At 39.1% G+C, this 27,776-nt stretch overlaps 1 protein-coding gene across 10 annotated transcripts in view; it reads left to right on the top strand.

Annotated features, from left to right (window-relative positions):
• OXR1 (oxidation resistance 1) overlaps positions 1–27,776 on the top strand; it is a 262,270-nt gene that overhangs the window by 11,638 nt on the left and 222,856 nt on the right. For 7 of the 10 annotated variants that reach the window (XM_074553451.1, XM_074553479.1, XM_074553460.1 and 4 more), the window contains exon 2: positions 22,638–22,716. The exons of 1 other annotated variant lie outside the window; for it this stretch is intronic. In XM_074553451.1, the coding sequence (XP_074409552.1) occupies positions 22,638–22,716 (79 nt within the window). Of the gene's footprint in view, positions 1–22,634; positions 22,717–27,776 lie in introns of those variants that run through there. 2 more of the 10 variants (XM_026792338.2, XM_026792312.2) reach the window with 2 other exon arrangements.

Raw genomic sequence — 27,776 nt, 5'->3', positions numbered from 1 at the left:
GCTATGAATTTATGATCTAAACAAAATAAAACTGTACAGTGCAAAAATAGTTCCTCAGTAAAACAAAGAAGCTTAACTCTTCTGTTAAAAAACTATTTCATTAGGCTCTAGAGTCTAGGACAGGGATAGACTTTGACTAATTTTATTTTAACATATGGAAGAGCTGGATAATTTTCCCTTGAACACCTCTACAAATCAACAAGTAGTGAAAAATAGGTTCTTCCCATGTGTTAGTGGACGGTCAGATAGTGTATTGCTAACAGCTTTGAGCCATGTGTGGAAAATATTCCTATTTTCTGTTCATCAATAGAGAAACAATGATGTTTATATGTGTATTTTTTGTCTTCTACTTTCTGGCTGATTGGTGGAACTAAGCTGCCATGAGCTGGATATGCATGCTACTAAAAGCATGAATTTTTAGTTTTTTATTAATCAGCTTTAACAGCACATAAGGCATTTTCTGGTGCAACACCACTGATTTTATTACTTTTTTTGCATGTGACTGGTACCTAACTGTTGTTCACCCCAATGGACAGAATGGCTGCAAAACATATTGCTGTTGGTAATGTGGTCAGAAGAGAGAGCTCATTCTGTGAGATAAACCCTTGAGTATTTTAATTGTAATATAGAGAGGAACAAATGCCTCAGTTTTGCAAGGTCCAGCCTGACATGGTGAGAAAAATAATTTGCACAAGTTTTTTATCCAGTAGTATTTTGTGTACCTCTTTTTTTTCAAAAATTGCAAGTACCTTTACTGTGCTTGCCAGTAAAACAGAGCTTACAGGAAGAGAGCAAAACCCCCCTTCATTCTCTTCCAACTAATTTGATTCCTGCTAAAATCCTGTTTATGTTTGGAAAGGAATGACCTTGAAATATTGTAGTTCACAGTTCAAATGTTTTGGTAAATATTGGCTTATATACTGGGTGACCTGAATAAAAATAATTAGTAGGCAGTAGAATCTTTTGTTGTTGAATTTCTCATTGTCTTTTTGAGGTGTTCATTTTTTCATGTCCCTCTATTTGTTGTACGAAGGATAAATTTAGTATTGTGGAATCAATAATGACATTTCCCATTCCATGGTCATAGCTCTTATTTAATGCTTTCAGCACAGTCATTTTTATAGATGCTCTGCATAATGTATCAGCATGGGCCAGATTTTTGTCTGTGACTCAGAAAATGTTGTAATTATAATGGTGCAAGCAGCTCCATCTCTTACTTATGAGGCTACAGTCATGGTAGTGAGTTTTCTACATGAATGCAGAATTTGTAAGCCTGCACCAACATTAAATAAATAACCTCTGACAAGTGTTGAAATTTTATTTCAATTATGTGCTAGTGTTTGGTTTCTGTCAGAGGGCTCTGTTATTCTCCAGCATCCTCATTATGTGCATGCATTTGCAGTGGAGGGAAGGCAATTTGTGGCCTCCTGTTCTGCTGGGTAGTGGTGAAGCAATTTTGGTAAGAATGTACATTGTCACTCTTGCTCCTCTTATTCCCTGAATCACTTTGCAAGTGCCACAGTTGAATATTGCTGGAAAAAGTGCCTAATGCAGACAGCCTGAAACAGCCTCAGTTTAATACCAGAAACAGCATAGAGGAAACTATGCACAAATATAAATAGCCTGAATCATCAGGCTGCTGGTGGAAAACTCGTGTGTGCATCCAGTCAGGCAGAAAAAATACTGACTTCCACTCTAGTTCAACAAAGCCACATGAGTTCTTAAAACTCATAGGCATGGGCTTAATTATTACAGTGTATCAATTTTACCTGAATTAAGAGCAAAGGAAGCAGTGTGATTTTACATTAACCAGATGAACAAAGCTGGACTAACACCAGTGTCCAGTTTGGCATTAGCAGGGCACAGGTGTCTGGATGTGCCCTTTTCTTGTGTGCTGCTGTGCTTTTTGGGATGATGCAGTTCTCAGGTTATATGTGGACGTCCCAGCTAAGAAGGGTAATAAGATAAGCCCCCTTTGGCTAAAAAAAGAACTGTGCTAAGCTTGAGTATGACGCATGTGTAGGCTTTCCTTTGGACTTCCACCTGGAACTGCAAGAATACATGAAAACCCCCTTCCTCCTCAGCTAACGAGATCTAGGGGAGTCCCATATTGGACACTTCCTGTTTTTATCTGCTGAGAGCAGCCTCCTAAAGCAGGCACATTTCTGACCTTTATTCAGTGATCTGTCAAAATGTTTGGTAGGTGATGTGTTATGTTCTTGCTCAACCCTGATTTCAATTCTACTATTGTAATCCTAAAAATCAGACTATTAAAGTGGAATGAATGTCCAGGGTCATTTTAGTAGCAGTTGAGCAAGAGCACTGTTATTATTGATCTCATTGCCTATAGAGTTGAATCTAATAATAAGATACTATTTAACCTTTTTGATGGTTTTCATATTAATAATGACTTACAAAAAAGTTAGAACATTAAGAAGCAACTAGATATATGTTTCTGAGGAAAAAGAATAAAAAAATTAAAACCAATTCTAAGTTTTAATTAGAAAAAGATTAACTGTATAATAAGTTTTTTTGCAAAGGCATAACTAGGTCCCATTTTCTTCCGTAGTTGAAATGTCTCATGTGAGCATTTATAAATCTTAAAACTCTGCAAATGGAGACTTGAATACCCACACCACATTTCACTTCTGTCTTATTGATCTTAAGGCATTGTCAACATTGACAAATAGACAATTGAAAATCCATCTTAAAATTGAGGTGCTTGCCATTTGCATGATATTCTCTCATGAGGCTCCTCTGTCTGAGATCTGTCTTTTCAATTACCATTTGCTGTCACTCAGAACTTCTTGCACTTTAATATTATAATGCAAATACCTCTGACTCTATCCAGGTTTATCAGTCCATTTTCTGTTTCCATGCTGTTTTCAGTCCCAAGTAGATTTAAAGAAATGTCCTCAAAAAACTTGATTGGTAAAGGTTCACAAAGCAATAGTAACAGTTCATAATTTCATGGTTCTCTGAAAAACCAAATAATTAGATTTTTTCTCTTTTGAATTTTTAGTGGAATTACAGCTTCATAAGACAGAATTTAGGGCTTCAACAGAACTTAATTGTCATGGCATAAATTATTTTCAAGATAAGAAAACTCTAGTATTGGTAGTATTTGTAGTATTCCTAGTGATGAAAGCAAAACAAAGTGACTTAAGAGTGCATATGGTGCTTGTGCTTCCTGTCTTATTCCTGTAAATGTAATTGGCTAGAAAACAAAAGAAATACCACAATAAAATGTTCATTTAATTGGCTACTCTGTTTTGATGCTAAGGTCAAAGGAGTATAATGTCTGTGCTGATATTTTTTGCTGTTCTAAATCTTGGGTCTTAGCTGTTCCTAAATAGAATTAAATTTGGTCATTGCTAGACATGATTTTCTGCAGTGCTAAATTCTTACTGATTTTTAAAAGTTCAGAAATACTTGGGCCTTTACTGAAGACAGTAAAAGCTGTATGGTGATGGTGGTTGAAATCAGACAGAAAGTTGCCTGCCAGGACACAGTGCACACAAGACCTTATCTTGCCGGGCTCCATCATTGAATTCTGCATAACCAAATTTGAACTTTGCTCTTGAATTTCCCAATGAGGGTGTCTATCTTTCTATTCATGGATGACCCCAACTACCTGACATACTACCTTATTTTCTTAAATTCAGTCCTCACAAATACTGTGTCTTTATTTTTCAGGTTAAGAATGGCATCTTTAGTATTCCTGTTTTGTAAGTAGCAGTACAGGTAACTCAATTGAACCCTTTAACTTTTTTTTGTTTGTGTACATGTTATAGGAAAACTAAAAGCAAAGAGTCATTGTGAGATGTTTGGCTGCAAAACTAAATGCTAGAAGATGCTAACAAACTGAGCATTTTTTCTGATATTTTACAGTGATCCTTTTGGAATGGATATAACCTGCTTTTAAGTTTCTCCAGTTGTGGTATTAAATCTCTTGAGTATCCAAATGTGAATCTTGTGCCTCTTACTGTTGAAAATGCTGTAGGTTTTGCTCAATTACTTCCTTGTCAGTGTGATTCATATATTTTCTACAATATCTCTCATTTGACAAAGTAAACGTGTGCGCTATTTCATTACTCAAGTGGTGAATTTTGTTTTATATTTTAATTTTTTCTTGAGAGTGACTTTATGACCTCAGTTTTATGAGTCAAAAATCTCCTTTCTGTGAAATCAGTCTGCTTTTTCTATTTGAGTGAGGCAAATTCCTATGTAACACATAAGTACTGAACTGATTTTACAGGCTTTTGTTAGGAAGTTTAAAGGGATTTTTGATCCAGCTCTGATCTTGTCATACACATTTCCTTAGGATTTCTGTAGTCTGTGTTTTAGTGAATGCTCTGATGTGAATATCTTGAGTCATTCATTGTCTGTGTCCTTTCAAGTGCTTTGGATAAAGACTGTGTTGAATATGTGTTTAGGGTGGTTTGTGCAACGCACATTGTTCCATTCAGCTCTGTGCTTCTCCCTCTGTTCAGAATGGAGTGGGTATAATTTTGGCAGCAACATTTCATTCTACTTGTTGCTCATTAAGTTGCAAACTCCGTCTGGGGAAGATATTAATTCCAACAGTTATTCTGGTGCAGCTTGTTGTGAAGTTATTTATTTCAGACTGGGACTGACCAGTGGTGTGTCAGATAAAGAGGAACTCCTCTGGAAATCTTTTTTAGTATATTTAGGTGTGTACATACAGCTTCAGATTGTTTCATGTCCTAGCTGATCTATGTTTTCTTGAGTATGTTTATGACTTCCTCTCTTTCTCTAAAACATGTAAATTTTCATATAGATTTATCTATTTTTCTATTTTTTTTTTTTTTATTTCACAAAGTCAAAAATAAAATTGCTCTGACCTAGATTTCTTGCAAATTCTTTAGGTTCTATTGCAAACACTACTTGGAAATTATAGTTCAGTTTGAATGGGAAGATTTAATTTTTTTTAAATTGCATTTTAGCTGTCAGATGAAGTATTGTGTCTAGTATTGTGTGAAGTGTTGTTTCTTCCATATGCAATTGAAGGTTGGTAATTTAGACTCAGCCTTTTGCGAGCAATTTTTTACAATATTTAAAATTCCTGTCATATAACAGAGGATCATTGTGAAGTATTTATGGAGGGAATAGTCTCTTCTGATGTTGCCAGATTGGTCTTGAGATCTTGTTTCTAATTAACAAAAAGAAGCCCAGCAGCATCCTTTCATATCAGGAAGAAAACCAGGGAAAAATGTAACATTGAGATAAGACAAAAAGAAAAAAAAAAAAGAGAAGATCTTCAGCAGAATCTTGGACACAGTCTCACGAGTTGCAGTTTTTCATTTTAGATTTAATTTTCATTTGGAAACTGCTTAGGAAAAATAAAAATAAAAGACAAGACTTTTTTTGGAAATAATGATCTCTTCTGATCTTTCACTACATTTGGCTGCTGCAAAATACAATAATTAGGTCATAGACATATAGCAGCAAATAAAAATGTAATAGTTTAAAGATAAGTCTAATCACAGACAAAATCTGATACTCAGTATACTCTGTGAGTGGCTTGCCCTCTTTCCTCACAGTCTCATGGGAGTGTGTTCCTTCTGTAAAACCTTCCTATTTTCCACATTTTGCCCACCCCTCCTTGGGAAACTGTGATTTCTTGCAGGGAAGCCTGCTAGGAAGTCCCTCTGGGAGCAGGTGTGGACCCAGAGCATTCTTCTGCCACCATCACTCGCCATCTGGGCTGCTTTATTCACTTGGAGTTCACATTCTCAAACATATGTACTGATATTTGTTCATTTCTATTTTCTCTCCTATGTGTATTTGTGTATTCATAAACCTGCATGTCTTGAACAGCGATGGTTTGCATTCTCTAACCCAGGAGTAGACAAAGGGCTTAGAGCAATGGATATTTAGTTTATTAAAAAGCAGAATATGTAAACCAGCATTTTTCCTAAGTTCTGTGTGTGTTTAATATTGAGTCTTTAATGTCTATCATCTCCTGCACCCTTGATTTTATCTTAGTGAAAGGAAGGATGTCAGTTCTAAAAACTACATTTAGAGCTGTGACAAACAGCTTTCATTGCAAAATGGGATTTCTGATGGAAGTAAATATGCTTCCAAACAGTAATTCTGCTTCCCAAAAAGGCAGGGCCACTGTAATACCCTATGATGGGGTGACAATCCAGGAAAATCCAGGCAATCTGCTTGTCTCACTGTAATTTGCTACATATGCTTAGTCCTGAATGATTTAAAATTAACGTCTTCATAAACGTCCATAAGTGGGGTGTGTGCCCCACTAGATTTATGCATTTAAACATGGTGGTTCTGTTCCTTCACTGCTGAACAAAGAGTTTCTTAATTCTGCTTTGCATACGTACATATGCTAAAGACCTTACTTATTAATAAAATATAGTAACTATTTTTTCAACCTTCAGAAATCCGTTTAGGCAACAGATGAGATTACAGTTGATGTACCTGGATAGACAAGTTGTGATTCCTATATAGCTTTTTGGAAATATTGTACACATTCTCTTGTGAGTTCAGGAAATAGGCAGCTCTTAGTGAAGTTTACAGTGTCGAAAACACTGTACATCACAGGGAGTGATTTGTATTCTTTGGGCTGTGTTCTTTAGCTGTGTCAGGATGGTAAACAGAAACTCCATGTTAATCTGACTTAGTAAGGAGCTTTCAGGATGCAAGTTAGCAGATTTGTAATCTGCCTGTTTGTAAACAGATACTGTTTTTGACCTTGCTTGTTCTGGATGTGCTTCATCACTGCAGCTTCAGAAAAGCAGAACACATTTTCCCAATGTGCAATTACCTAAATTGCACAAAAAAAAAAAAGGAAGCCAGAGCTTTCTGCCATAGATTTCTCAAATAACTGCATTATACCATAGCTGAGGGCCTAGTGCTGTTTTCATGTTCTTATGCAATGCTTTTAATCCTCAGTGATCAGCATCCTTAAAGAATTAGAGTGTCCAGTTTTTCATTCCCGTTATTTTTATGGGCTAACAGTACACATACACTTGTGCTGCTTAGAAACAACTGTGTGAAATAAACTGATTAATAACGAGCTGTATTTAAGTGTTCTGCTGCTGGGCCTGTTGTCTTTTTCTATTACTTTTTTTATTCTTGTTTTTATTAGGCAAAATGAATCATGCTTGTCATTTAGCTGGCTGAAAAAAGGTGAACACCAAATTCTTAAATTCTACCTCTTTCAAGTGCTGCGTGTTAATTTGGCTTCTCAGTAGAAACTGTCTTGAGAGGCAATGTGACTATATTATAATTGTGTGAAAGCAAAACATCTGCAAGACTTTAGGAACATCAAGTAGGTTTGTTTCCTAATAAGGTACTTGAGAAGGAATTAAAATCATTAAGAAGATATTACTGCTGTGACATGTAAAACAGTAATCGAGTGGCTTGTATCTTCCATTTCTCACACAGAAAGCAGAATTTCCTTAGTGGGAATCTCAGAGACATCTCATCCTTGGAAGTTTGCTTGCAGACCTTTATCTTTCTAAGATTAAGTGACCCAAAGAGGTGTCAGGTTGGGTAATACTGTGGAGATTTTATTGAGAAAATAGGACCAGATTTCACAAAGACTACATATTTTTGCATTTTCTTCAATGCAGTATATGCCATGTCAATCATATCTATTCTTGTGTCAGTGGTGCTTTAGTCTGACAGTGGGGTGTTGGTATTCCTGTTGCCTTTTGTATGGGAAGTTAAGCCCCTGGATAGCTTTTCATGGTGAATGCCCACTCAGAGTATCAGCACTTGATCCATGAATCCCAGCTGCAGAGTGAAAGTGTAGTGGTCACTCTGGATCTAACTACTGCTCTGTAGCAACTCATTTTCCTTTTACATGAGCTTTTTACCCCATGATTAAAAATGTCAAATCCAGAAACAAGTAGCTGGACAGTGTGAATTACTCAGAAGTGCTGGTTGCAGTCAATTTCCCCCTGCTAACAGAAGTAATCAATTTACTCTTTCTTCTTTTTTAAACCCAAAAGTATACCTGAAGCTGACCAAGGAGCACATGGCTAATATCTTTATCAAAAGAACTTTTAATTGATTTATATTAATTGATTTGTGAAGTCTCCCAAAATCTTGCAGGAGCTCCTATATTTCTTTATGCTTAGTGAACTCCTGCATCTTCCCAAAGTAAAAGAGTAGGTTCTGATACTGGAGACTATTGCAGCGCTGCAAAGATGGCATGCAGCACATCATGTCCTGGCACATTGTATCCTGCAATCAGTGGGCAGATACTCTGTAAAGCAAAATTGAGTAACTCTATAGCAGACTGAAGCATCTGTCTCACCTACTACCTGTCTTGGCTTCATGCCTCTTGCACCTGATATCAGAGTCACCTTGCATTGCTAGAAAAGCTGACTGGCTTCTGGAAGGTATTTGGGATCTTGACTTCACTAAATCTCATTACTCTGTGTGGTAGAATGCCAACTGCTGCCATTTTAATTCACACTAAATAGCCACCAAGTTCCTTAAGGTGAGTGGAGATACTTAATTAGGAGTAAAGCTGTAAACAGAGTTTCAAAATCTCATTCAAGGAAATCTGGAAGCGACTTACAGAGAAACAAGACAGTGGCCATCTTGCAAAGAGCTGCCTTTTTTGCTCACATTCATGTGTGTGCACTAATACCCATGTGCACAGCACCTTTGTCTCTCATGGAAAATTTGCAGTCAGTTGCAATTTGGATTAACATGCTGTACTGTAGCCAGATATTCAGAGAAAGATTTTGGATCTGAATTACCCATTTTCCTGCATAAAATTATTGGCTGAAAACTTTTTTGTTTTCTTTTTTTCCAGTTAATTCTAATGACCATAACTGAATTCAGTGGCTTTAGACTGAAAAAAGAGTAGATTAGATAAAGAAGGTATGATTTTCTGTGAGGCCAGTAAGACATCAGAAGAGGTGGCCCAGAGAAGCAGTGGATGCCCTGTCAGTGGAAGGGTTCAAGGTCAAGTTGGATGTGGCTTTGAGCATCCTGGTCTAGTGGAAGGTGTTGCTGCCCATGGTTGTGCCATGCCCATAGATGGTCTGTTCAAGTCCTTTCCAACACAAACCATTCTATGATTCTGTGACTCCACTTCAGCTTCTCCAGCCATTTTAAGTAAATAAAATATATTCAGTGGCAGTGATGATTGATCTGCCTATCATATAAGGAACTATGAAGCAGTTTGTAGTATGTTAAAGACCTAAATGTTGGTTGCTTATATTAAGCTTCTGTTTTGGGAAAAAAGATGTCATAAATGGCAGAGTTAAGGAGAGAACTGCAGAAGAGAGGTAAGCAAGCAATGACCAAATAAAAACTGCATAATGGAAGGAAACTTATTTTGGTTTCCTGAACATGATACAGAATGAAAAATGTTTACCATTGTTCATGACTAAAAAGAGAACCAGGTCATTCTGCCTTTCTTCCCTTCCATTGCCACTGTAAACACTCCCTCCTAACAAACCCTTTCAAACAGTTTTGTGTTTTTAGGCATTATCTTGCACGTCATGATGCTACTACATGCTGCCTTCCCTACTGAGAAACTATTATAGCACGCTGGACAATAAAGGCTGCCTGCTGTGATGAATACTGGCTACCCAAGGGCAATGACATCCCTCCTGACTTCACTTCTGAGTTGCTGACTGTGCCTCCCAGCAGACCTGTATGAGAGATCTTAAGAATAAACTGATCCTCAGTTTTTTTACTTAATCTTAGCTGGTGAAATAAATTTTTAAAAATCCTAAAAAACCAAAAATTGTTTAAAGAAAAAAAGAAAAAACAGTTTATTGCTGTGTACAAAGTAATCAACTAACAAAATTCACTTTGTTAACAGGAGGAGGAACTGCAAGTTAGCACAGATGGAGGAAAATGGTTTTTAGTCTACTCTATACAGCTTGGTGACTTTATTTTTAATTTTTATATTTTCATAAGGCTTAAAAAAATGTATTTCAACATCTGACTTATGTATGGTTTCTCCAAGCTGTTTATAAATAAAGATGATCAAGACTTCTTATTGATCAGATTTTGATTTCTTCTCTTAGACAAAATAAACCCAAGAATGCTGCATTTATCTGCTTGTAGGAATATTCTTTTCATGTATTTAGATAATTTCAGCAGTAGTTTTATCAGTTCTTGATGAATTTGGAATTTCAAAGTAAGAGTCAGTTTCCTCCTGTGTTTGTTATCTCATGCTTGATTTTTATTAATTTTACATTTAGCTTCTGGTTTGATTGGTATCTTGAAAAGTTTGTGATACAAACTGTAGCATTCTGATTATAAAGATTTGGAACAATCCTTTAACTTCTGTTACATTATTTAGCTTTCAGATCTTAGGGTCAATCCAATTATCCTACAACGTTTTCCTGATCTTCAGTGATGATGTACAATATTTTTGTTACAGCAAAGCTACACTAGGCATGTTTCCCTCTAACAGGTTGTTCCTAATTCTTTCAGAACCTACTGTGCAGCAGACATATTTGATTCCTCAGGGTGCAAAGGCAACCAGAATGACCTATTCATTGCTTGTGTCTTACCCCCAAAACCTGTAATTAAGTCTGACTTTTATTGAAGCTGTAGACTCTTACAGGGTAGTGACATGGACTTGCAAGCTGTTGTCCGAACAGAACATCCCAATATCTAGAGCCTGGAAAAAGCATTGCTTTCCAAAGATTCTTAAACAGTTGTGATAAATTTTGATTTAGAATAACATGCCAGGAAAGATATGCAAGAACAGTTTCACTTGCACACACTGCAGTGTCTCAATTTTTTAATTGGGTGTGCCAGGATTTGCACTGTGCCAGCAGGTTGCCTGGTTTGCTGGCTTGCTGAAGGCTATGGCATCTCTTCAACTGGGATTTCCTGGGCTCAGGTCCCACTGTGGCATCTTTGCACTTTTTTAGGAGATACTCTCAATGGAGTCTTTTGAAGCTATTCCAATAGTTGCATGTGACCCACTCCAGGAGATTTTACCCCAAAACCATTAGCTTGAACTGTGTTCTTAATCAGCTGTAATCAGTTTCCCATATTATCCAAAATGCTTATTCTGGTTGCAAAATCCTGTAATACCTACATTACCCTTGACAAGGATGATTTTCAGTTCTTCCAGTAGCCATCTTTTGGATTGCCAGGGCTGTGCCAGGGCCAACAGCTAGGCCAGTCTTACCTCTTGTGATACTGTCTCTCTAAAATCATCCTGGAATAAAAGGTTGTAGAGCCTGTGTTTGAAGGTAGTTTGGCAGTCAGGAACCTGGTCTTCATTATAATTAAGTGATATCTGAGCAGCCCTCTCTCAAACCCTGCAGAACAGCCACCTGTGTTTGGCATACCTGGAACCCAGAGGGGCTGTCATCTGAGGTGCTGATGGGGAAATCATCAGCACTTGAGAAAATGTAACCCTGAGAGTGATGTCTCCCAGAAAAGTTTTAAAAGTTATAATCTGGTGGTGTTATAAACTTCTTGTAGCAATAGGAATACCATTATTGGTAAATGGATGCAGTAATTTAAACTGCAGAACAGACAGAAGTGTTTATATTAAAGATCTGTAATTCCCATGTTCAACCTTTTGCTGGGAGGAGTTACATACCATGCAAAATTTTCTTGGAATATAGTTTCAAATGCCAAATTACATATCTTATTTTTTATTAATAAACTATTTGATGTGAGTAGCCTTGTGGGCTGTTCATTCCAACAGCCCATGTGAGAGATGTTTTTTTATACTTGAAGGGATCATATTAATATTCAGCTTTAACTCTTGCTGTCTGCTCTGCTACCTTCCTAATCATAAATTTAACATTCCAAATGGCAGATTTTGAACCTAGGACAAAATTACACTGGGCACAAGTATAAATCATGTGAGGAGTGGCTGCAGAGCTGCCCTGCAGAAAGGAATCTGGGGCTGCTGGATCTGGGGCAGCCTGGCAGTGGGAGCCAGCTGTGTGCCCTGGCAGCCCAGAGGGCAAAAGGCATCCAGGGCATCAAACACAGCAGCACCAGCTGGGCTAAACAGAGGATTATTCCACTTTATTTGGTGTTGAGCACTGAGCACAGTTCTGTACCCCACCATTTAAGGAGGACACGCAGGTACTTGAATGTGGCCAGAGGAGGACAGAGCTGGTGAAGGGGCTGGGAGTCACCATCCTGTCAGGAATGGCTGAGCACTTTGGGATAGGACTGGAGGGAATGGCCTGAAGTTGTGTCAGGGGAGGATTAGGTTAGATTAGGAAAAAGGTGGAAATCAGAGGTGCTTGGACACTGGAACAGGGTCCCCAGGGAAATGGTCACAGCGCCAGCCTGACAGAGTTCAAGCAGAGTTTGGACAGTGCTCTCAGGCACATGGTGTGACTTTTGGGGTGTCCTGTGCAGGTCCAGGAGTTGGACTTAATGAACCTTGTGCGTCCCTTCCAACTGAGCATGTTCTATGGTTCTATGGCCTGTTCCCTGTACCCATGGCTATAAAGCTGCTAGAGAAAGGTGTCTGTGACACAGGTGCCTATTCAGAGACGTGGCAAACTCGCAGCAGCTCAGGACAGTGCAAGACACTTCTTTAGTTGTTTTTCTGTTCGAAGGCTCCATTGCTGTTGCAGAATATGAGATTCTGGTAGTCTAGATCTGACTTTTTTCCCATTTTTTTTTTTTTTTTTTGGCAGGGGAGGGCAGTAGATGAAGTCATTTGAAAGCTGCAAGAGTAAGACAAATGGAGACATGTCAAGAAAATACAGAAATATCTTGCATTTTAGTGCAATTCAGACAAGACATTTCTTATCTGAAGATGTAAGGGATGGAAAAATAATTTTAATCTATTCTTTGAATTGGTTTGTTCTTACCAGCTCTTGGCCTGGGGACAGCAGAGGTTAATAGCTGTGCAATATTTCCTGTACTTCTACATGACAGTGAGCAGGGTGATGGTGGTAAAATATGCTGTACTTGGACTACTTGCTCTAGCTTTAGTTTCAATGATATTTTGGCCCCACAGATGATTGATGGACTCAATATTTTATTTCTTTTATTTATTAGTCAAACCTGAATTCCTATGAACTTAATGGTTTCCACACTAAGATATATAGGAAGCTGGCTGAAGCAATCACATTAATAAATTCTTTTTGAGAAGTGTGATATATTGCTGAGTTACAAGAATTTGCAGATATTAGACAGGGAATGATTAGCTCTATAGGAACACTGGGAAAAAGTCCTGAGAGAAGTACAGTAAACTGAATGTTAGTTACTGATACATGCTGATGAGGAAGAAGAAAAATACCAAAATGGAAGGTAGACCCAGCATCTCCATATGAAAGAATAGTAAATAATTTCTATTTTACTCAGTTTGCATTGAATACCATCTCCAGTTTTGGGTATCTACGGTTTAAAATGTGAATAAGGGTGATCAGAAACCTAAAAAAAACCATGATGTCTAGTAAAAAATTAATTTTACATGAATGTTTTGTGTAAAAAAAAAAACCCCAAACCACTGGGGACACATGGGAAAAGTGCTTAAACATGTGAAGTGCTTTTGTGAGAAAGAGTAAAGAATTGTTCTCTGTGTCTGCTGGGAAAGTAACAAATAACAAGTTTGAGTTGTGGCAAAGAATTCTGGTTTTGGAAACTACTCTGTCGGGAGTTATGTGTTTTGTGGGGTTGGTGCTTGGAGACAGGGACCACACCCCCCTCAGATCCCTGTGACAGCAGAGAGCTTTACTGTTCAAACTGACTTTATGCAGGGGGTTTGAAGCACCCTGATCTGCTGCTGGTTGGTGTGACCCCCACCCAGCCCAGCTCCCTGAGCAGTCTGCAGCTTAGGATACTATGTTAGTGGTGAAGTCCTTGTGGAGATTTGAATGCAGCCTATCCCTGCTCATCTCAGGACTTGTTCCACCTCTAGGCTGGCTGAGGTTGAAGGTCTGATATGACCAAATTTATTTGGCAGCTACAAGCCAGCTGCAACTGATACAGGGAACAAATATCTAATGTTTAGAATCACAATGGATCTCAGGTTGTACAATCTCCATCCTTTGAGGTTTTTAACAAGAGGTTCTAGTTAGGCCAATATATATTAGAAATGGCTTAAATACATAATATTTTGCTTTGGACAAAGATTAAACAAGAAGCAGTCTCCTGATAACTTTTAACTGTTTAGCACTCTTCTGTGTTCATTAAATTTCTGACACTAATGTGATCTGCTTATTGTTTGTTCTACCAAATAGAGCCTTAAAGGTTCAGCATGTTCTTTGTTGAGCACATCATTGGCTGGTTTCAGTTTTGGGGTGCTCCTGGGTTTTTCCTCTATTTTTTGCTGACTTTGTAACATAAATAAATGTGTGTTCTAAGAATAGTATATTCTGTGAGAGTTAATTTTGTAATTCCTTATTGGAAAGAAAAACAGTGGAACTTGGTCTGTTGATCTTTAGGAGTGCAAAGTAAGAACTGTGGCTGCAGTCAGTGTTTTTCAGGGTGCTCCTGAGAGAAATTAGTGATGAATTACCTTTAAGGGCCACAGCCACACGTGAGCCTTTTGTCTTATGATAAATCCACCTGAGCTACAGCTGTGCTTGGTGGGGTGAAAGCTGTGAAAGCTGCATAGTGCCAACAAGTGGAATGCTTTAGTTATTTACCAAACTGAAAGGGTACGATTTGGTCTAAAGGACCTCTTTACTCGTTCTTACAGATCTGGCCCAAAATTTTGGTCTGAGAGTGACACAGTCTATAGGCTGCAGCACTCTTGGATCTGATTCTAGCTGAGAACTTCACTGTACAGCTTTCATCTTCAAAAGGAGCAGAAATAGAAAGCAGCAAAACTGGATGTATATAATTTGGGAAAGGAAAATAAGACACTGTAAATATTTTATATTGTCATTTCTGTATCTGTTACTTTCAAAACATAGCATGACAACCATTAATGTCATTAAGTGAATGGCAGTGAGACAACCACAGTGATTATGAATGAAAGGGATATTTTGGTGTTGGTAACATAGGAATAAATAGATAGACTTGGCAGCTGATTAGGGGAGACAGTAAGTGAACTGAGAAGAGCTTTATTTAATACAATTAGGAAAACCTGCATTATCAAATCTTGAGGTATAGTCTTCAACCATCTAGTGACTAAGCACAAATGCTCTTCACATTGTATTGAATAAATGTCATTCTTTTTATTATCTTCTTTTTGAATAACAAGCTAAACAAAATGAAAGTGTTTGAGTATCTACTTAATAAGAAATTGATATATTGAAATCACTATTTCTGTATAGTTGACATCTTTAATTTAGATATAAGTAATTACCACTGGAGCTGTAGTTAAAATGAAAATCATTATCATAGCATTAGTTTAAAAGTCAAAATTTGAAGAACAGAATCTATGTATTCCTAAGATGAATCTACTACTGTTGTCTCTGGCTTCTGTAATTAGGTCCAAAAACCCCCTGTTATGGCTCTTTTTATGATAATAGGCTAATAAACTCATGTACTTGACATATTCTTTCTTATTTATCTGAGTTGTACTCACTCTAGTCTCTTGAAATCGTTCAGATAATTACAGCCAAAGCCTATCTATCCTCCAGAAGTTTCTAGCTTTGGTTTGGCTGACTCAGGTCTGTACAGTTCTGTTCCCTGCTGCTGATCACATGTAGCTGACATTATTTTATTCTGAGGAGAGAGGGTGTTTATCTGTTAAAAAATACAATGCTTGTGAAATACTGGATTAGTTTACAGTGCCACTACATTTCATAATATAGCAAAAGAGTACAGAAAAGAGCAGTTCATCAGCTTTGGTCCCAGGAATTGTCTTATCTCTACATCTTTATTTATGTGGAATTACTTATGATCCCTGCAGTCCTCCCTTTGCTGCTGTAAATTATATAACTGTGTTATATTTTGTCTGCAGCATATGGAAATCTGATACATTTTCTCAAATGGCTTGTAATCAGACAGAAGTAAAACCGGGTTTACATGGCAAGGATTTGGTAGTGGGGAAGTTGCAGGGGTGGCTTCCCTGAGGTGACATTGGGAGCCATCCCAATGTGTCACAGGGCTAGCTCCAGATTTTCCAAGGTGAAAATCTGAGCTCAAAGCTGAGCACATCAGTGATGCTGGTGGGGCCTCTGTCATAACTGTTATAAAAAAGGGTAAAAAACCTGTGGGGCAGCTGTGAGAGAGGAGTGAGGGGAAAAAGAGGGGAACAACTCTCTAGACACCAAGATGAAGAAGGAGGGGGAGGAGGTGGACTGGGTGTTATAGCAGAGACTCCTTGCAGCCTGTGGAGAGGAGCAGAAGGAGGTGAGTTGCCCTTCCTCAGCCCATGGGGAGCCATGGTGGGGCAGACATGCACTCTCATCCACTCTGCAGCCAGTGGAGAGCCTGGGCCACAGCAATGCGAGCCCTGAAGGAGGCTGCAGCCCACAGACAGCCCACGGAGAGGAGCCCATGCTGGCACAGGTCTGCTGGCACAGGTCACCCCTGGAAAGGACCCACCTTGGAGCTGTTCATGAAGGGCTGGTTCCTGTGGGAGGAGCCCCACACTGGAGCAGGAGCAGCTGAGATGAAGCGTTTTGGGGTGACCACAACCCCTATTCCTCATCCCCCTCTGCTGCCTGAGAGGGGAGATAGAAGTCAAGAGTAAAGTTGAGCCAGGAAAGAAGGGAGGGTGGGAGAAACTTTATCAAGCTTTATAAATCTTTGTAAATAAAGAAAAATAATGAAAACCTGATCAGTCCTGGCTATTGCCTGTGAGTCTTTTCTGTATTCATGCCGTTTTCTCCACATCCACTGCTTAATTAATAATAAATAATTGATGGTCCAGCAATTCTGCCTAGAGAAGGACAAGCAGTTCTTAGCAGTCTTAGCCCCTCCCCCCCCATTTTAGATTTCCAAGGAGCTTAGATTTTAAGACCATCTAAAATGTACCTTTATCCTGAAATCTTAGGAAAGGAAGTTCTATGTGCTACCATGAAGGTGAAGGAGGGTAAAATACCCAGGGCAAATATTCTTTTTTTCTGTGTTTTTCTCCAATTTAAAAATCAATACATTTCTTTAGCATGCCCACAGAGATCATGCAAAGAAATGATTTCCTATTGCAGTAGTTAGGGTTTGTCTTGAATTGCCTACAGGCAGAGTTGGGTGATCTAACAGGGGATGAGTGATAGAGCACAGCTACACCACCACATTGAATATATTGTGTGGATTTAGAGACAGAAGCTACACTTGCTTTTTCCTTCAAGCAGAAAACAGTCTGTTATCCTGTCATTGTATTTGTACCAGCATGTTTTAATGATCCCAGCTTCAACCATCATTTCACATCCCCTTCTCTGTTTTCCCTTCTTCATACCTAGACTTACAGTATCACAGGATAACTCAGTTTGGAAGGGACCTCTGAAGGGTTCTAGCCCATCCTCCTGCTCAGAGCAAGGTCAGCTCTGAGGTCAGTCCAGGTTGTTCAGAGCTTTATTCAGATGAGTTTTGAGACACACAAATGAGTGACGCTGCAAAACCTCTCTGGGCCATGAGGTTCAGTGCTCACCTGAGCTTGCTCCAGTTTATCAGTGTCCTTCTTGCATCAAGGGCAGGCTGCAGAACTGGATGCAGTATTTCAGGAAGGGTCTGATGACTTTTTAATAAAGCAGTATGATCCCTCCCCTCTGTCTGCTGGCCCTGTTCCTGCTAATAAAGTCTGGAATGCTGTTTACCATCTCTCTGCCTGAACATGCTGCTGACTCATGCTCAATTTGCTGCCCTTCCAGCCAGGCAGTGCCCAGCCTATGCCATTGCAAGAGTTTCTCCCTTCCTAAATACAGGACTTTGTATCTGTCCTTGCTGAATTTCATGAGCTCCCTGTCAGTTCATGCCTCCAGGTACTGTCCAACTCTCCTTGGGTGGCAGCCTTGTCCTGGGCTTAAGCTGCACCAAGGGAAATATAGATGGGATATTAGGGAAAAGATTTTTATGGAAAGAGTGATAAAGTTCTGGACTGGCCTGCCTGGGGAGGTGGTGGAGTCACCATCCCTGGATGTGTTCAAAAAAAGACTGGATGTGGCACTGAGTGCCATGATCTAGTTGAGGTGTTAGGCTGGGTTGGCCTCAATGACCTTGAAGGTCTCATCCAAGGTAGGGATTCTGAGCATATCAACTGATCTTCCCTAATCTGAGGCCATCTGCAAACTGGATGGTTGTGCATTCCATTGCCTCCTCCAGGTCTTTGATAAAGATCCTATTGTGTAATTCTGTATGAACATCCTTTGCCATATTATTTGCTCTAATACAATTGTTTCTTAGCTGAAAATATTTTTATTCTTGATCCTTGTGCTCAGATTTGCATGGCTTTAAGCAGTCAGTGTGAATCTCTGTAAATTATGCTTAAATCTGGTGCAAATGAAATAGTTCACTGAGATTTTGTGCCAGTTTTAGTAGCCTCTTTAAGACATTTTAGAAATCAGTATTGCTGTTAAGTCATAGCTTTCAGAATTTATTTCCAAGTAGATGAACGATATTTCACATCTGCTTCCATGCAAGGTGACTGCAGGAAAGTGAGGGTGGTTTTCCAAGGCTGTTATGCCGCTTTGCTCTGAGGACAGTTCCTTCCACCAGAGAGGGAGTAGATTCAGCTGAAAGGCAGCAGTTGACACAGATACCCTCAATAAGCCAGAGAAATGCTATGGGAAATATTTCTGTGCAAAACCAAAAACTTCCAGTGCAAATGAAAAAAAGTCCAAATATTGAATTAATGTTTCATTTAATATATTGTGTTATTGTATCAGTTGTATTAGTCTTTTTTTTTTTTTTTTTTTCCCAGAAAGGGTAGTTGTGCCTGAAGGAAAAGGAAGTTGAAGAGGCTAGCAAAGTTTGTGCTGAGATAGGTAGCAGTGCTGGGTTAATGGTTGAACTTGACCTCAAAGGGTTTTTCCAACCTAAACAATTCAGTGATTCTGTATCCAACACCTTCCTCTTCCTACTTCTGCACCAGTCACTTTCAGGGGAAGGGAACCTGCTTCAGATATTCATCAATTTTATGCCTGTTGGTTTCCCTCAAATAGCTTGTCCTGTTTCCTGAGACCTTATGTCAATCCTTAATGTTTTTATTTATATCCAAGAAGAGACAGAAAGCACCAGAGCCCTTCAGTTAAAATGCTTGCAAACATAAAGGCAGTCCTGCCTACTAATGTAAAGTGTTTATTAATGATGTTCTTCACTGGAAATGGAAAAGATCATCAAATGATTGAATAAATTTGGCTTAAAATTTTCTGTGTCAAAGTTCCACTGTTGCTCACGGGGTCATAAGGAACTGCCATTTTTAAATATGGGAGCTGGACTTCTAGGTCACAATTTAAATACCTCTGAAAATTGGATTCTGGAGTGTGAATCTTGTTATTTCTAAGAGAAATGGAATGCCTGACTCAGATCTTTTAGCACATTTACACAGTTAGGGTCCATGTTGTATAATCAGCTGTCTGAATGGCTTGAGACACTTAATACGTGCACTGGGGCAGAGGCTGAGTTGCAATCCTTAATCTGATCATGTTTCATCTCTGAGCTGCATATCTGACAGTATAGGTATAGCTTCTGATTAAGCCTGACAATCAAAAATAAGGAGCTGGAGTGTGACTTCTCAGAACATGCTGGGAATGTGTATGCCCCAAAACCATTGATTTTCAGTTGGAGTGGACACTTGGCCTACTTAAAGCTTTCAGAAATTCCCAATCAAGACAAATAACTAGAAGCAGGCATTTGTTATGCTTTCAGTGTAGAGGGACTGGTGTTAGTAAGTGGCAGGGAGAATAATTGCATGGGAAGGAAAATGTACTTCAGGCTGATGATACTTGTGCTTCTTGCCCAGCTGCAAGGCTGTGATTCTGGAACAAGAGAGTATGGAAAGGAAGAAGGAGGTTCCCTTCAACTTATTGCAGCTGTACAAGTTAAGGAGACACACTAAAATAAACAAAAAAAAAAAAAAAAAAAAAAAAAAAAAAAACCAACCAAAAACCCGCAGCTGGTAAATTGAGACAAAAATGTCATTGCCACAACCCATAATGAAATATAGTGCTGTGAAAATGCTGCTTCCTCATCTGGAAGTAACAAACCATTTCACCTGGTGTCATTTTATCTGATCTGACATGGAGACGCGAAGTCCCCCAGAGCATCTTACAAATTTAGAAGGGAGTTTGTAGACAAAAATTCTCCTGTCAGTCAAGATCATGTAATCACAGCTTCTTCCTGATGGACAAAACATTTGTATTTAGATATCCCATTTACATTTAACAAATCAACCAAACTGGGATAGAATTTCTGCATTTGTAAGCTATTTTTGCTTTAAACTGAACATTTGAGAGAAGGGCAGAAAGGTTGCACTGGCATCAATATTATGCAAGGTGAGGGCAGTGGGGGTGTGCAGTGGTGATCACCAGGGAGCTGAACCAGGGCTGGGAGCTGCTGCATTCTAGAGGGAAGGAACTGGTGGCAGAAGCTTCATCTGGAGGGGCTGGCACATGCCTGCACTTTCCAGGTGCTGTTTAGCTGCTCCTTAGGCAATGGTGGACCAGAGTGCTGTGAACAGGTGTTGCAAAAGCAGCTTGATTTTTGGAGCTGGGAGGATACAGGGCTTCCAGAGCACTGCCTGGGCTTCTCATCATAGTTGCTCTTCCCAGTTTGTGCAGCATTTTGAGTGTCTGCTTTCAGTTCTGCTGGGAGCTGCTTCTGGCTGCTCTGGGAATGGCTGAATCCTGCTTTGGGAGGATGAAGCTGCTGGGGAGCAGCAGTGTCAGCCTTGTCCCAGCTGTTAGCAGAGCAGACACACAGTATCTCTGCTCTCACTTGCCTGCAGTGGTGGTGAGGGGGTGCAGGGGTGGCCTCAGCACCCCAGAGGGCAGGTTCCCTCTCACAGACTGGTGCCAGAGCCCTTTGCCCCTTTGCCTGTTGGAGTCCTTGACTTGGGTGGCACATCAAGGGAGGATACTGCTGGTCTGTGTGGGGCTGCAGAGCTCCGGGGGCCTCTCCTGGGGACCCACACACTGACTTGCCTGGGGAAGGAGCTGCTGGGGGGCAGTGCTGCCACTGAGGGGGACCTGGGCAGGCTGAAGAAATGAACTGGCAGGAATCTTACAAGAATATTCAGCAAAAGCATGTGCAAGGTTTTTCCAGGGGGATGGAACCACCTTGTGTAAAATGATGGGCTGGGAATGAAATGCCTGGGAGTCGGTGGTACAGAAAGGGATCTGAGGGGCCTAGAAAACTGCATTTTGCACATGAGAACCAGCAGGGAGCCCTTACAGCAAGGAAACTCACCTGTTTCTCTCAGCTGCATGGGCAAAAGCTTAGCCAGCAGGTCAGGGAAAGGTCCTTGCCTTCTGCTTGGTATTTGTGAGACTGACTGTGGAGCACCATGTCCAGTTTTGGGCTGGACAAGAAGGATGTCAGCTTATGGACACCAAAGGACACACTGAGGACTGGCCAGGGGACTGTAGCAATGGCATTCAACAGAAGGCTGAGAGAGCTGAATCAACTGAGGGTCAGAAATGGCAAGAGACCACCTCAGTATTGACAACAAGTACGTGAGTGAAGGGTGTAGAGGAGATAGAGCTAGATTTGTCTTGGAGGTATGATAAGAGGCAGTAGACACATGATATATAAGAGTATATATGATATAAAGTTCATGATAAGAGGCAGTAGACACAGGGTATAATATGGAAAAGTCTGATTAGATGTTACAAAATATATTTTTACCATGGTGGTGATGAGGTACAGGAACTGGTTTCCAGAAGAGGTTGTGGACATGTTGAAGACCCAAGCTGACACACCTCTGAGCAAAATGATCCAATTATACTTGCTTTGAGCTGAAGGCTGGACTAGGCACTTTCTCCTGACCTAATTATTCTAATATTCTGTAATCTCATATTTTTATGGAAAAGTTGGAATTTCTCTTTGTAATAGTAATAATAATAATAACATATAGTAATAAAAAGTAATAGTAATAGCAATAGCAATAGCAATAGCAATAATAATAATAATAATAATAATAATAATAATAATAATAATAATAATAATAATAATAATAATAATTATAATTATAATTATTATAATAATAATATTTCCTGAGGTCTGTATTAAGTAGACCCACACCAGGAAATTTCTTATTTATAATAATGTTATATATATATATTATATATAATGCTATTTATAATAATTCTGGAAAAATTACTAATTTACTGAGATAGTCATTCAACAAATTGAGCACCAAAACACAGTTAAGATATAAATTTATATAGCTTTGTTCAAGCTGGAAATTCTGAACAAAGCTATATAAAGACCTGTTTTACTGCTTTAAAGCATTTCACTTGGGCACATGAATTTCACTGTAAGAAGCAAGGACTTTTAGATGTTGCACTATCATATAATATTATGCCTAACTCTTGTTGAGTAACTGCTCTAATAATGTCAGGTTTAAGCCCTACTAGGAGGATTTAGTCTTAGGGTTTTTTTAACTTTTATCTTGTGTTTCTTAGCCTTTGCATACTTTTGCTAGCTTATTTTTTTTCTGTAAAATTGCCAGGTATTCTCTGAAGTTTCACTGGAAGATGTTTACTATGTATATTTATTTTTCAGGATATTAAAATCAAGGTTCTGAGTTTCTTGATTTAAAAATATCTCTTTTTCTTCTCATCCAGGTCAATATAAGCAGCCTGTGCAGAGCACTGCATTCATAAATGTGAAACAAGCCCGCACCATCATGTTTGGCACTAAGAGGTCAGTTTCCACCATTTTTGTTATGCTTTTCATCTCAAAAAAACGAAAATAGTATGGCTGTTGTGACTAATCTGAAATTTTTTACATTTTCTAAAAATATTGTTGTACAAAACACATCAGCTAGATATGTTACTTTTTCTATTATAATGGTAAGGTTTTCTTTGCTGTAAAGCTCTGGGCTACTTTGTCAGGTACATGCCGTGCAGGCCAGGTAGCCTAAATGGCAAAGAGAATCCCCAAGGCAAGAATGCCAAATGTATAATGTGTAAGAATGCCACTGTACTAGTGCTGGAGGACATCCCTCCTGCTTTCTAGTATGGAAAATACCACCAGGACAGCAAAGCACAAGTGTAAGATAGGTTCTTTTCTGTCATTTTAGGGAGTCTGTACTGATATGAGGTAGTGTCCATCTATTACTATCTTTGATTTAATGTCATAAATGTCTCCAAAAAATCAACAGTTTTGAGTCCATGTGTCTTTGATAAGCATCAGGTAACCTGTATCTGTCATCAGCCAGTGTGCCCCTGCTCCCCCAACTCCTGCAGCCACAGGAGCCCTCATGTCACCCTGAGACACCCAGTCAGGGTATCAGCTACTGCACCTCTGGGTCTCCTGCGGGGCAGTGAGATTTCCCTGTGTAACAGAGATACTATAGACCATTCCCCTCATTGAGAACTCCCTGGGTTTTGTGCTAGTTGGCAGCTTTTGGGTTTTTAGTAGAGGCTAGTCAAAGGCTTCAGCACTTGTGCCCCAGTTGCCTGGCGGCCTAGTGAAATGCTTGCCCTGCGCAGCAGCAGAGTTCCTTTAGAAACACCTCACTCTTCTGAATTGTTGTGAAGGGGGAGGCTGCCTTGCCCTTAAGAGGCACATGTGAAGAAGAATCTTGCATGTCTGCAGGAGCCAGAGGTGGCAAATGATAAGAAAAAAGAGGTTGGTTTTCTGAAGCTCCTGCTTGGGTTGCAGGACGTTTCAGAGTGAGCTGCAGCCCTGTTGGGGTCAGGGCGCTGCCCAGCTCCTGCGCTCCCACTCACACGGCCAAGAATTCAGCTTTGTGCTGGCTGAAGGGGGACTGGCAGCCAGCTCCAGACTGCTACCTTGCATACAAGATGCATATGTAATACATTTTTAGGGTATCTTTACAGTAAAATGAAACTTTGTATTTTTAGATAAGGACAGAATCCGTTGTTTTGTCAGTGTGATGGGTATGAATAACTGCTGAAGAGGGTACAGTAACAATCAAACACTTCCCATTTGAGGATTTCTGCTTTTAATTAATTGTCTTTGCAGAATATTAGCACTGAGGTAAATCAAAGACATTCTACTAAGTGACATAATTTATTATATTACATTATATTTAGGTGGGTTAGTTATTTTTTCCAGTGTGTACTTTAACCCCTATGAACTCTCTATGGCCTGACCTAAACAATTTTTCCCTCCTAGGATCACCTCTTTATCTTAGCATTATAAAGAAATGGCAAATTAAGAATTTTTTGATTAGTAGGCTTGAATTTTTTTTTTATCTTTTTCCTCACAAATTTAATCTTGATTACTTTGCAAATGAAAATTCCTCATAAAGAATATTACAAGCAATGTGAAATTCTCTTCCATATCTACAAACAAGGTTTTATGAAAAAAAGTGCATTTGGGGAGCAGAAGCTCCTTGTTTTTCTGCTGTACCGTGTTCTGCCATGCCTCACTTTATGCAGATTCTCACTTTTATGCAGTTCTGAATCACTTGCAATAAATAAAAGGAGGAAAAGAGTCACAGTAGACCTCCATAACAGTAGCCTTCTATGTGTAGATGAGGACATTACAATTACAAGCATTCTTGAGATTGGTACCATGTTTTAGTTAGGCAGTGATTGAGTACTTGTCAAATATTCTGTTCTAACTATTGCAGTATGTTTTGAACTTAATTTTCATAGAGAACTATTTATTGTGATCAAGAAAATCTTGAGGTTCTGTTGATTATTTTTAAAGGCTGTAAATGCCTATAAATAAACTGCCTCTGTTGACAGTTTTTGAAATCTTGGTTTGATACATTAGTTCTTTTCCTAAAAAGAAATACTGTATTCATTTGGAGATATAATGAAGAACAAAATGTATTTTTCTGGAGGAAAGGACAACTTAAGATTTATTTTCTTGCAAAATTTGGTTTTAATTCATTCTAATAGTACATTACTAATTATAATCTCCATGACACTTTTCATGAAATTGCATAACTTTGACTCAAAAATAGAGTTATCTCCTGTCACCAGATCTATGGAAGTTGTCAGGTGTATATAGTATCTCAACTGCTATTTCAATGACAATTTTCTCTTAATTTTGCATATAAAGTTAATTTTTAGGGGATAATCCCTGTTGGATGGGCTGGTAAAAGTGACTCTCCAATCACAATAGCTTTGAAAAATTTTGTATGTGAGGCAGATATTTCTCAGCTGCTTTATAAGAGACTGTTGCTAATGGGAACTGACAAAGCTAACAAAGAGGTGAATTCCTCTTAATTTCAGTTTAATTTGAGAGCTGATCCCATGATTTTAAATGCTGAACTGTTGTTCTCTGTGTTGTTATTGTGTTCTCCTCTCACCCATTGCTCTATCGTGCTATTTTTTTTCTCCAATTAACTTAATCTGCAATAAACACCAGCATTGAAATAGCAGACGTCAGTACATATTCCAATGAGTTCCTGTGTGTTGTATTATTCATGTTTTATACTTACTGCCATCTTTCAAGAGCAATTGCTGATACCATTCTCCTCAAGTGGAACACAAAAGTATTTAAATAACTTTAGGGAAGGGATTTTTACTTTGTGGGAACCAGCCTTATGTATGGAAGAAGCACAGCAAAGAGAGGCCCCAAATCAGTGCATCCCCAGGATCTGCAAGGTCGGTCTTGTTGGAACCCTAGATACTAAGAATTTTAAACTTTCTGTGCTGAAAGGCACAGAGCCACGAGAGAACACTGCATTTGACCTAAGACTGTAGAGAAGGCTCCCAAAATTGATTAATAACACTGGGATTATGGGTGTGTAATTAATTAGAAGTGTGATCTTACAGAGTGAAAAAACTTAGATTTAAGATTTTACTATGTAGTAATTTATGAGAGCCAAGGTAGAAGGTCTGACTGTCTGCCTACTTCTGTTATCATGATGTTTAGGGATGTTGTACTTGCAGGGACCCCTGTGGCAGGGAGGAATGATGAATCTGACTCCATGTTCTCAGAAGGCTAATTTATTATTTCATGATACTTTATTGTATTGAAGAATACTATACTATACTATACTGAAGAATATATATATACTGAAGAATATATATAAGAATGTATATATACTGAAGAATAAAGAAAGGATAGTTATACCATACTAAAAAGATACTACTGAAAACTCATTACTCTTTCCAGAGTCCCAACACAGCTTGGCCCTGATTGGCCAATGAGTGAAAACAACTCACACCAGAATCCAGTGAAACAATCACCTGTGGGTAAACAATCTCCAAACACATTCCTCATGTGAGCACATCACAGGAGAAGCAAATGAGATAAGAATTGTTTTCCTTTTTCTTGGAGGCTTCTCAGGAGAAAAATCTGGGGTGAAGAGATTTTTCCAGAGAATGTGAATGCCACACAGGGATATTCTTGTCTGCAGTTATTAATGTTCTGTAGTTTGGAAACCTTGTGTTGTATAGCTCATTTAAACTGTCCATGCAACTGGAGAGTATTTCTCCTGCTCGGCTCACTCAGCTTTCTTTTCCTTTTCTAGCCTAGATTGGAGTGCTTCAAAAGATAGCCTAAGTGACAAATCCAGCCCTCAGAGCCTAGCCATTTGGTCCCTAAATGAGTTTAGCAGATTGAAGGAAGCAATTGTGAGAAGCAGGATGTGAGGAGTACGAGGACATTTGCTGAAGTCTGCGTGTGATAGTGCTCTGTTCCAGGAGCTGCATCCATTTATGCCTTTGTTAAGAGCCTTGCACATGGTATATGTTCTAGTTAGTCTTGCAGAGAATACCACATTGGTCCTGTAAGTCCACTAGTCCTGAGGGTCCACTAGTGCCTCTGGGTAGTTAGAAATTAGCTGCCACATCCAACTCTGTCTGTTTGCTGCAAGAAGTGTGGTGCCTCCTTCTCCTCCTTTGGTTTGAACCTCAGGAAGGTCCATAGGGCTGAGAGAGTGGCTCTTGTGTGATCTGCTGCCAGCACTTAGGCTGTTGAGGGACAGTGTTACCAGGTTTAACTCAAACTATTTTGGAGAAAGAAAGAAAAAGAAGAAAAAAAAAAAAAAAAAGAGAGGAAAGAACTCTGATTTCTAGGGACCCTGATTGCCCTGATAAGAACTCAACATTTCAACATTTTAACTGTACTCTTTTTTGTGGAGACCGTTTTATTTGCAGGGTGTGATTCCAGCCTGAGGCACTGTGGCCAGTGCAGCTGGCAGCTTCTGCTGGGTGCTGATGGCTGGTTTGGTGCTTTGTGGTGGTTGGCCAGGTCAGTCTTGGCCAGTGGTCCAAGAGTTTCATAACACAGCATTTGTTTCTGGAGGCAAATTGTTTTCTTTCCAAATTGTACTCCAGTCAGCCATCCTGGAAAGCTGCAGTCAATTTTCTTAGGCCAGGTCTGTCAGCAGCAATTTGAGTCCTGTGATAAATAGAGAACAAACCTCTCTTCCAGTGTCTAATTATATTGCCATGTTTATAGACTTAGATAATAGTCAAGCTGGACAAATAGTATGATTGGTATAGAAGGATGATGTGATTTGGAAAGACACATCAGCTTTTTAGTCACTGACAATTACTGACTTTCTCATATCTAGTTTTGATTAGAAAGTTAAGGAAATAATGTTTAGTTATGTTATAAACTCCTGATATGAACAGACTGTAGTGTTTTCAAGATCATTTTCAAGATAATATAAGCCTAATTTCTTCTTTTCTTATAGTTACAGGGAGACTGTGTTCACACAGGGTTTCTAAACTTCATGGTTTTAATTGCATTAGACCTGAACTATTGCTATGTTTGTCCTGATACCCCTGCCAGATTCTGAAGCATGGCAAATGGATGCCCACAAAGCC

This window comes from Zonotrichia albicollis, chromosome 1 (assembly GCF_047830755.1).
Source record: "Zonotrichia albicollis isolate bZonAlb1 chromosome 1, bZonAlb1.hap1, whole genome shotgun sequence".
In the NCBI taxonomy this organism is placed as follows: Eukaryota; Metazoa; Chordata; class Aves; order Passeriformes; family Passerellidae; genus Zonotrichia; species Zonotrichia albicollis.
This window is presented reverse-complemented; position numbering and strand designations above follow the sequence as displayed.